The following is a 9961-nucleotide window of genomic DNA, read 5'->3' as shown; positions in this document are numbered from 1 at the left end:
CGCTGCCCTCAGGGCAGGACCGAGGTTCTGGAACCGCCCGCTCGCCAGCGCCCCGGGCTCTGCCTTGTCAGCTGGTGGCAGTGCCCAGGGCGTGAGGACTCAGGGCTGAGGGTTGGTGCCCCAGCCACACCCGCAGGGGTTGAACCTGGAAAAGGTTAGAAATTGGTGACGGCCAGAGCGTCCCCTGAGCCGCGTCGGGGTCTGAGGCTTGCTTCCCCAGCCTGGTGGCCCGGCCTTTGCCCGCCCCGAATTGGCCGGCAGTTGCGTGCACGAAGCGATGGGGCTCGGCCTTCTGTGTGAGCCTGCGGGGGGCGCTCTGCCCCGGGCACCCCTGGTCTGGCCTGTCAGGCCCTGGTCTGTCTCGAGTTTCACGTGGCTTCGTTTCCTTTTCCATTTTCCTTCCTTTTGTATTTTGTCGTATTTTAGGTAGAAACTCTCGTTGCGTGTCATGGACCAGGAAGCTGGGTCACGTCCTTGCTTTTTCACGAACCGCTTGCTGAGACGGTTCGCTCGGCTCAGAGCGCACNCATGCTTTGCCAAGCCCGCTTCCCTGCGGCGCATCTTTGTTTCGAACGAGACAGCACCGCTGTGAAGGCCTGGAGGAGGCGGCTTCCCGGCCTCAGGCCTGGCTCTCGTCTGTGTCTGTGTCGTTTTTCAGATACTATGAGGAATTTCCAATTAATCTGAAGACTGGAGAGGCCAACCTCACCCAGCTGTACCTGCAGGTAATGGGCGCCCGGGGCGGGCAGGCCCTGGGGGCGGGGCAGTCTGGCCTCCCGGGCAGAGGCAGGCGGTGTCTTCTCCTCAGGAAGCCCTGGATTTCATTAAGAGGCAGCAGGCAGCTCAGCGCCCCTTCTTCCTCTACTGGGCCATCGACGCCACTCACGCACCTGTTTATGCTTCTAAGCCTTTCTTGGGCACCAGCCAGCGAGGGCGGTGAGTCCTTGGTCAGAGAGACATCGACCCCTCCCAGCTGGAGGGTTCGTCAATACTTGGTTACCTCCAGGGACGGGACACCCAGTGCTGTTGCATCTTTAATCATCATTCCTAGAGACTGAAGCGCCGGGCTTCTCTGACGCCGTCAGCCCGGGGTTCCTGGAGGGAGGGTTGCAGTGGTGTAGGGCCCCTCTGCGACCCGGGATGTGCCTCCCCCTCTTCTCGGAGTTCAGCCAGCCTGTTGTGTTGTCCATCCTGGAAGTCAGGACGCCGCTGCTCACTGATGCCCTCCTTCCCCGCAGGTACGGGGACGCTGTCCGGGAGATCGACGACGGCGTTGGGAAGATCCTCAGGCTCCTCCAGGACCTGAGGATCGCAGAGAACACGTTCGTCTTCTTCACGTCGGACAACGGCGCTGCCCTCATCTCCGCCCCGAAACAAGGCCAGTGTCCTCACACCTGCCCCGCGTGGGTGAGGCTGTGCTCGGGGCCCTGGTGCATCTGAGACTCCATCAGGGACCCCTCCTGGGGCCCTCGTCCAGTGGGAACAGACGGGAGCGGGCCTGGGAGCCACACGGGGCCAGGAGGGGTGGGGGGGCAGTCAGCCTGGGCCTGGTCACACAGGAGACTGGCATGGGGCACCCTCCATGTCTCACGGGGCCCCTCCTCCCCTGAAAGGCTGGGGCACCTGCAGGCCTCAGGGACGGCCCCTGCCCCCGAGCACTGGCTTGGCACCTCAGGGCTGGGCCTGGGGCTGCTCAGCAAGCTCGCAGGCTGTTCTACCTCATAGAGCAAGGACGTCCCGCCTGGCGTCCTGTAGGGTCTCACCCCACCCCCGTGGTGCCACATCTCTTCGTCTCACTTTCCTGTAAAGTGCCGGGGCCACAGCAGTGCCCTGAGTCACTCAGAAGGCTCCGCAGGGACGCCCGGGGGGAAGGGCCGGGCCAGAGGTGCCGGGGACCCCACAGAGGTGTCCGCGGGGCGGGCAGGCCCAGGCTGGGAAGGAGCAGCACCTCAGGGGCTGGTCAGGGGCCCCAGGCGGGCCGTGCGCTGCCCCCCTCCTCCCCTGGTCCCAGAGGTGAGGGCAGCTGCCAGTGCCACTGCTGTGCCCCCGGCCGGTGCCCCGGAGAGCCCGTGGCCCTCGCTGGGACCGCCAGCGTCCCGGGCCGGGCGGGGCTTCTGCGCCCGCCTCTGTGCCTGAGTTAAGAGCGTTGGCGTGCACCCAGTCCACACGCGGGTTTGTGAGGGTGCAAATCCGTGCACTCGCCGCACGGATCGAGCGGGAGGACTAGACAGGCGGGGCCCCAGGCCGGCACCGCTGAGCCCCGTGAGCCCCCCCAGCGCAGCCGCAGCCTGTCTTCCTCACGGTTCAGGGATGCACACGCGTGTGTGCTCGGCATCCGCGNGTCCCTCCCTGGGGCAGCCACAGCCGTTACTGCTCCCTTTTACTTACCCCGTCTATCAGGGGCGACCAGGGTTGAGGGGCCCCAGGCGGCTCGTGCTGGCAGCAGGTCACCCTTTGTCCTGCTTGGGGACCTTCCCTGGTGTCCCGGCCATCTGTCCGCTGACGCTCCCCGCAGGCACGGTTCAGGGACCACCTGCTCAGAGGGGGCTTCTCAGACCAACATCCCGTGGGACCTGGGGGTGATGCATCCTAACTAGACCCCAACCCCACACGCAGGGCGCGAGGAAGCCCCGCCCCCAGCAGGTGACCTGCTCTCACGGGACACGTTTTCTGTCTCTTGCTTATGGCAGCGGTCACATTGCTGAGTGGCCACTCAACACTGAGACGCCATGTTCCGTGTTGAGGCATTCTGACCTTGAACTTGAGGCCTGAAGTCTGTCGCTGGTCTGCGTGCAGGTGCCTAGCTGTTCCAGCAGCACCGCCCCTGAGGGGCCAGGAGGATGGGGGTGGGCCGTGGCGGACGGACGCCACCCGAAGGCCGCATCTAGCAGGCTGTGTGCCGCCCTGGGGACTCAGGTGGACGTCTGATGGGCGGCAACCCTGTCTCCCCAGGTGGCAGCAATGGTCCTTTCCTGTGTGGGAAGCAGACCACGTTTGAAGGTGGGATGAGGGAGCCTGCGATCGCCTGGTGGCCCGGGCGGGTCCCTGCTGGCCAGNGGCAGCGAACGTGGCAGGCCTGAGTTAAGCTGAGTGAAGCAGGTTCTTTCTTGCAGGGCTTATCAGAGCCTTAGTGTGCCAACGGGTGTTGCAACCAGCTGGAAGGCATAGAGCGTGCCCAGTTTCTAAAACACTTGTTCGGCCACAGAAGCTTTTTCCCAGAGCATATCTCCCAGGCCACGGGTGCCACAGCCGCTCCTCCGTGTCTGCAGCGTGCAAGTGCGGACCACAGCCTGGGTGGCCGGGCCCAAGTGCACCCTGCTGTCCCCGCCGGGCAGCCTCTTCTCCTCAGAGCACCTTGCTCTGTTCCTCCATCTGAGAGCCCACATGCACGGTCGTCTCACGTCAGACGCGTGGCACACGTGGGTGTGGAGGCCGGTGCGTGAAAACGCGTGCGTCACCTTGTCTCACCTGGTCGTCGTCTTCTGCTGAGCCCGGCGCTCGTGTCCGTTCTGCCCTCGGAGCAGCCCCAGGAGGCCTCTGACACCTGCGGCTTCTGTAACCGCTGCCACGTTTAGTGGCTTATGCAACGGCCTCGTGGGCCAGCGTCAGTCAGTGCCACCCGGCTGTGTCCTTCTGGAGGCTCCCAGGGGGATCCGCTGCATCATCTTTCCAGCTTCTAGAGGCATCCGCAGCCCCTCCCCCCATCACCCAAGCCAGCGACGGCCAGGCGAGTGTCACCTCGTCACTCGGACTCTGGTCCGCTGTTCGGACCCTGTGGTGACCCGGCCTTCCCCGGGGATCCGAGGTCAGCGCCTGCTCTCCGGTCAGCTGCTTGGAGCCTCGAGTCCCCTTCGCCACATAAACGTGGTCACAGGATCCGGGGGTTGGGGTGCGGACGTCGCGGGAGGGGGCGGGTGTCGTTCTGCGTACTCCCATCCCTGCCACCACCCTCGTCAGCATCGTCGTCGTCGTCGTCACTCCCGTCTCACACGGCAGCACACTGGCCAGGGAGAGGAAGTCACTTGTCAGGACCTCCCAGCGGGGAGGTGGCAGAGNGCTCCTTGCTAGGACAGTCTCCATGGGGACCCCTCTCCCACGAGCAGGCTCCAGCCTTTGGGGTCATCCTCCAGCCTCATCTGCCCTCCCCCCGCCCCCGCGCCCCGGGGGAGGGAACTCAGGGAACAGAGCCGCGCGGCCGGCCTCCACCGTCCGCGGCGCACGCGGAAATTGAAGCCGGTTGTAAGGGCTGCGCGTCCTGGTGACCGTGGGGGCTGCATGGAAACACCGTGTCGCTTGCCCCCCCGTTGTGGATGCTCAGCCCCCTCTCACGTCTGGTCACGTGACTACGAATTATGGCCTTTTCTTCAATTAAGTCTCAGACGTGCCGGTGGCGGCGTCCGTGACTTCCTGCCCCGCGCCCACAGCAGGCCGGCTGCGTTTTCTTACAGGCGTTCCGTGCACGTTAAGACTTCGGGGTTTTCAGAAAGAGCTTTGCGTGCTCCCATGGGGCCTTTTGGGACATCAGACCCCTGTCCTTCGCCACCATCGCCCCACAGCACCGTCCCCCGTTTTGCCCGGACGGTTCAAGCATGTGCGTTTCTTTCTTTTGTGTGTCCTGAGAGAGGTGGCGAAGGAGAAGCGGGGGGAGCGAGCTGTCTCCTCCCTTCTGCAGACCCGCGCGGGTTTGCACCAAACACTGACCCTCCTGCCCCCACCCCTGCCCTGGGCGGCAGCGCCCGTGACTCGAGCAGCCATGGCCTGTGTGCTCAGTCTCCACACGGACTTGCCCGTGTGAGGGAGCGTCCCGTGACAGCCGCGCTGAGGTGACAGTCTCCCAGGATGGTCCCAGCCGGCAGCGCGCACAGAGCTGCCAGCACATGCTCCATGTCCCCCGACGGGCCCGGCCGTCACCCCCAGATCCAGGCCTGAGGAGAGTGGGGGCTGCCACTGCCCAGTGTATGGGAAGACCTGGGGGGCCCCCAGAAGAGGCAGAGCCGCTCCGTCTCTGAGGACGCGCCCCTCCCTAGGCCCGTCCTGCCACTGGTGTGGGGCCAGGCCGTCCAGTCGGGACCAGCGTAGTCTCTGCGAGAACGTTGCCTGTCCCGTCCACCCGCCCTCACCACCCCCGCAGGCGCCCTCCTCCCTGCTGCTCTGGGCCTTGGGGTCCCTTTCCCACCTGTGCTGGGACCTGATCTGGGAAGTTCACAGCGGCTCGGGGTTAAAATAACGGTGAGGGCCTCGGAGCAGGCAGACATCGCCCGCTGGGCCCCGCGGGNGGGCCCCCCCCCCCCCCCCCCCCCTGTGGTGTCCCCAGTCAGCCCTAACCCCCCGAGGCCGCTCTCCCGACGAGGGGGCTCGTCCCTCCTTTGCAGGGTCCTGAGGCAGGAGCCCGCCTGACCCTCGAGGACATCAGGGGTCCCGGAAGGGGCTGGAAAGGCGGGGCCGGTGGCAGGCACTGTAGGGGTGCGACCGCGTGCCCCTCACTGAGCCCTGGCTGCCGTCTGGTCGGGTGGCGCGTCCTGAGTGCACCCCCACCGCGTCCCTTTCAGGTGAGCCACCAGCTGGGCAGCATCATGGACCTCTTCACCACCAGCCTGTCCCTCGCGGGCCTGGCGCCGCCCGGCGACAGGACGATCGACGGCCTGGACCTCCTCCCCGCCATGCTGCAGGGCCGGCTGGCGGACAGGTGCGCTCCAGCCGGGCGCTGGCCCCCAGCTCCCAGCTCCGGGCCGCGGAGCCACACCTGGCTCCCACAACAGGGGCCGTGCCTGGCTGGCTCTCGGCGGAGGGAGGACCGGGCGCCCCGGGAATTCTGGCCCGAGACGCGCCCTGTGCGGGACCCTGGTCCCCCCGAGACTGCTCCTAGCACCCGGGTCCGGCCACTTCAGCCTGGCTCTGGGGGTGCAGGGGCCGCGCCTGCCCGTGACGCCTGGCCCTTGTGCTGTGGCCGTGGGAGGGAGGAGAGACGGTCCCGCCCACGTCTCCGGGCTCCCAGACCCCTGGGCCCTTCCCGTCCCATGCTCCACCCCTGCCGCTCCCTCGTGTCCGGGCTCAGCTTCTCGGCAGCGTGACCCCAGCCCGGGGGCTCCTGTCTGCTGGGGAGGTGGCCCAGGCGCCCTGGTCCCAGCGGGCTGTCTGCCCCGAGATGAGGGCCGGAGGGAGCCTCACTCCCAGGGCCTGGGACCGAGTGGGCAACCACAGGGCTCACCCCCAGCAGCCTCGTGGACCTGGTCACCCTCGTGCCCGGTGTCCGCTCGGCACACCTGAGACTTTCCCGTGTCACCTGACCCCCTCCCCTCCCCCCACAGGCCAATCTTCTATTACCGCGGTGACACGCTGATGGCGGTCACCCTCGGCCAGTACAAGGCCCACTTCTGGACCTGGACCAATTCCTGGGAGGAGTTCAGACAGGTAAGGGGGCTCGGGGCGGCCATGGGCTCTGCTCCCCACACCACCTCGTCCTGAGGACACCCCAGGACCAAGCAGGCCGGCTGGCGGCCAGTCCCGGGGGCCTCTGCTGAGGGCTGGCAGCCTCGCTCGTGGACCCGCCGTCAGGGGGGGCTGGCAGTGACACGGCACGGCTGCGAGGACAGGTCCTTAGGGGCTGGACTCCCCTCCTAGGCCGTCCCCCCTGCTCTGAGGCCACCCGCAGCCTGGGGACAGGAGTCCTCAGAACAGGCTAAGCCCCGGGTCAGGGGTCTCAGGGCCCCAGGTGAACTGGTTTGCCTTCCCCCAGCGCCCCCTGCCTTGTCCCCCTCCCCCCACCTGCCTGGCCAGGTGCTGGGTGGTCCCGCCGTGTGGGGCATCTGCCGGAGCCGCGTGCCCTCGGCTGCCTGCTTCTGCCCCTCCTGGGCCTCGGCCCCACCCCTTCCAGGCACTCAGGGTGATGCCCCCACCCACCCCTGTGAGCGCCTGGATCTCGGGCACAGGAGAAGCTTTCCTTTCGGAAGGGAAAGCAGCAGGAGTCCGTGACACGCCCCAACACGAGGGTGCTGGGTTCGAGTCCGGGCACCGCTGCGGATGTAGCTGCTCCGGGCCCGGCTCCTGAGGCGGATGGGCATGGGTGTGCGGCCACCACTGCCCGCACAGCCCGAGCCCAGAGCCCAGGACCGTGTGCCACCAGTCCCTCCTCTGCCAGGCACACAGGGTGGGGGAACGCTTTGCCAGTCAGGGTAGGATCCACACTGGGATACTTTGTGTGCTTTTTAAGTGATAGCACTTTTTTTTAAGATTTTATTTTTTTTTTTATTTTTTTTAATGTTTAATATGTTTCTGAAAGAGAGAGACAGCATGAGCAGGGGAGGGTCGAGAGGGAGACACAGAATCTGAAGCAGGCTCCAGGCTCCAAGCTGTCAGCACAGAGCCCGACACGGGGCTCGAACCCACGAACCATGAGATCATGACCTGAGCCGAAGTCAGACGCTTAACTGACTGAACCACCCAGGCGCCCCAAGATTTTATTTTTTAATTAATGTCTGTACCCAACATGGGGCTCAAGGTCACAACCCGTTTCAACAGTCTTGTGTTCTATCAACTGAGCCAGGCAGGAGCCCTTAAAGAGATCCCCCCTCCCCCAGAAAAGGATTCCAGAGGGTTACGAACATTGGCCTGACTGCTCCACAGTCTGAGGCCCAGGGGCAGAGCGCCCGTCCCTTTGGTACGCCCTCCCGGAGCGTCCTGGGGTGCAGTACACAGGTGGCACACAGACAGCCTGCCTTGCGGAGCGCACGGCCACTGCCTTCCGGGCTCTGGGCGCACACGCACACACGGCCTCTGCCGCGCCCGGCCTCTCATTGCAGGGCGTCGATTTCTGCCCCGGACAGAACGTGTCGGGGGTCACCACCCACACGCAGGAGGAGCACACGCAGCTGCCCCTGATCTTCCACCTGGGACGGGACCCCGGGGAGAGGTTCCCCCTCAGGTGAGCCGGGCGCCCGGGGCCTCTGGGCTGCTGGGAAGACGGGCTGGGCCAGGAAACACAGGCGCTCACAACCGGGCTGGGCGTCATGAGCTCTTGGTCCCAGAGGCATAAAAGCACAGGGCAAGGCTGGGGGGGCGAGGTGGCAGTTGCCGCCCTGGCCAGCCCTCCCCGTGCTCCCATCCCCCCGCTGTCCCTGTGGCCCCGTCATGTGACCCCCGGTCCCAGCTGCCTCTGAGATGGTGGCCGTGGGGGTTGAGGCCTGGGCGTGGGGCCTGGGGAGATCCGCCCGGGGCCCCATCACCCTCTGGGCCGGGACTCACCTCCTCCCGCTGAGGCTCCAGGTGAGAAGCTTCTCGGGACCTTGGTCCGGCTCAGAGGCCAGGACCATGGGAAGGACAGACATGCCGTGGGCGAGGCCGCGTGCCCCACGTCTACCCCCAGCGGAACCTTCGGTGTGGTCTTGTTGGCAGCAGGGGCTTTGTGGAGGTGATCGTGGTGAGGGTCGAGATGAGGTCGTCCTGGATTAGCGTGGCCCTAAATCAGTGACAGTATCCCTGGGAGACAGAACAGGGGACACGGACACGGGAGAGGCCATGTGAAGATGGAGGCAGAGGTGCGGGGACACGATCACGGCCCCGGGACACCTGGAGCCCCAGGAGCTGGGCGCGGCAGGAAGGAGCCGCCAAGGGGGCACGTCCCCACCCGGATCTGTCTCCAGCCTCCAGAACTGGGAGGGAAGAGATCTCTGTTGTGGAAGCCCCCATCCGCAGCTGCCTGTTACCATAGCTCTGGGACACTCCCTGCTGGGAGCTGGGAGCCCCTCACGGTTATCACAAGCCACCGAGGTCTGGAGCCCAGGGCGAGGGGCGAGGGAGGCTGGGGGGAAGCAGTCTGAGCCTCCTCCTGACCCCGAAAGTAACTTCAGAGCCAAGACGCAGGGGAGCACGGGAGCAGACGGCGGGGCCCGGGGTCTGGAGGGCCGCCCCCTGCATCTCTGCCCGCCAGGCCTGCAGCGCCCTCGACTGGCCCCTAGGCCCCCAGACACATGTCAGTCTGCACCGTCCCCGCGGGCCCTTGTGCCCGTGCTCCAGACAAGGAGGCCAGACCCAGGGTGGGACAGTTCTGGGAAGAAGACGCTGGAGCCACCATGCGGGTTCACTGGCACACGGAGGGGTCTCCCGGGCCTCCCGCGGGCGCCCAGAAACCTGACCAGGGGGCCTGCTGAACGTGGCTTAAGCCGACCCTTCCCCATGCATTTGGCCAGCATCGCGAAGACCTGCCCACACCGGTGACCTGCTCTGAAAAGTTTGCAGGCCGGGGTGCGGGGAGCAGGCCCGCCGGGGAGGGGTGCTGGCGCAGATCCAGGGACGGCGCTGGGACCCGCCGTCCCTGCTGTGCCGGTCTGGGCCAAAGGGACGGAGAAGCGGGGGAGGCGCCAGGAGCCTGCCGAGACGGGGGTCTGCTCGGAGGCACCCATGACCCCGGCGGTGCCCTCGGTGGTGCTGGCCAAGGTGCAGGGCGGGAGCGGTGGCCGGTGTGGTCGCGTGGCTGTGGCTGCAGCCTCGCTCGTTCGTAGGGAGGGCTTCCCGAGGCGCACGCCTGCCGCCCACGGAGGGGTGGAGGTGGGGGCTGTGGGCCAGTGGCTCCCGCAGGGACGGCCCCTTCCATCCCCAGGCTCCTCCCCGGCCTGCTGGGGTGGCCTACCGCGGCGGCCTGCCCAGGCCCGCTGCCTCCGTGACCTGGCGCTCTCACCCCCAGCTTTGCCAGCACGGAGTACCTGGCCGCCCTCCGCGCCGTCACCCCGGTCGTGCAGCAGCACCAGAAGGCCCTGGTGCCCGGACAGCCCCAGCTCAACGTGTGCAACCAGGCGGTCATGGTAAGTGCCGACAGGCCGCAGGCCGCCAGTGCCCGGAGGGTGTCCCGAGGGCCCCGTGAGCAGCACCATCTTCTCCGCACGGAGCTGGGGTTGCGGCAAGTTCCCACAGCTGAGGTGACGCTGGACGAACTGCATGCTTCACAGGTTGTCAGAGCTGCAGGCGG

At 66.6% G+C, this 9961-nt stretch overlaps 1 protein-coding gene across 1 annotated transcript in view; it reads left to right on the top strand.

Moving 5' to 3' along the window:
• Window positions 1–9961, top strand: part of GALNS (galactosamine (N-acetyl)-6-sulfatase) — a 17081-nt gene that overhangs the window by 4110 nt on the left and 3010 nt on the right. The window contains exons 5-12 of the mRNA XM_077754117.1: window positions 659–725; window positions 809–936; window positions 1239–1378; window positions 2953–3056; window positions 5550–5686; window positions 6309–6411; window positions 7800–7921; window positions 9680–9797. Coding sequence (XP_077610243.1) covers window positions 659–725; window positions 809–936; window positions 1239–1378; window positions 2953–3056; window positions 5550–5686; window positions 6309–6411; window positions 7800–7921; window positions 9680–9797 — 919 coding nt within the window. The remainder of the gene's footprint in view (window positions 1–658; window positions 726–808; window positions 937–1238; window positions 1379–2952; window positions 3057–5549; window positions 5687–6308; window positions 6412–7799; window positions 7922–9679; window positions 9798–9961) is intronic.

Source organism: Crocuta crocuta, unplaced genomic scaffold, assembly GCF_008692635.1.
Source record: "Crocuta crocuta isolate KB4526 unplaced genomic scaffold, BGI_CrCroc_1.0 scaffold61, whole genome shotgun sequence".
Taxonomy (NCBI): Eukaryota; Metazoa; Chordata; class Mammalia; order Carnivora; family Hyaenidae; genus Crocuta; species Crocuta crocuta.
The sequence above is the reverse complement of the archived record's forward strand: the minus strand, read 5'-3'. Positions and strand labels throughout refer to the sequence as shown.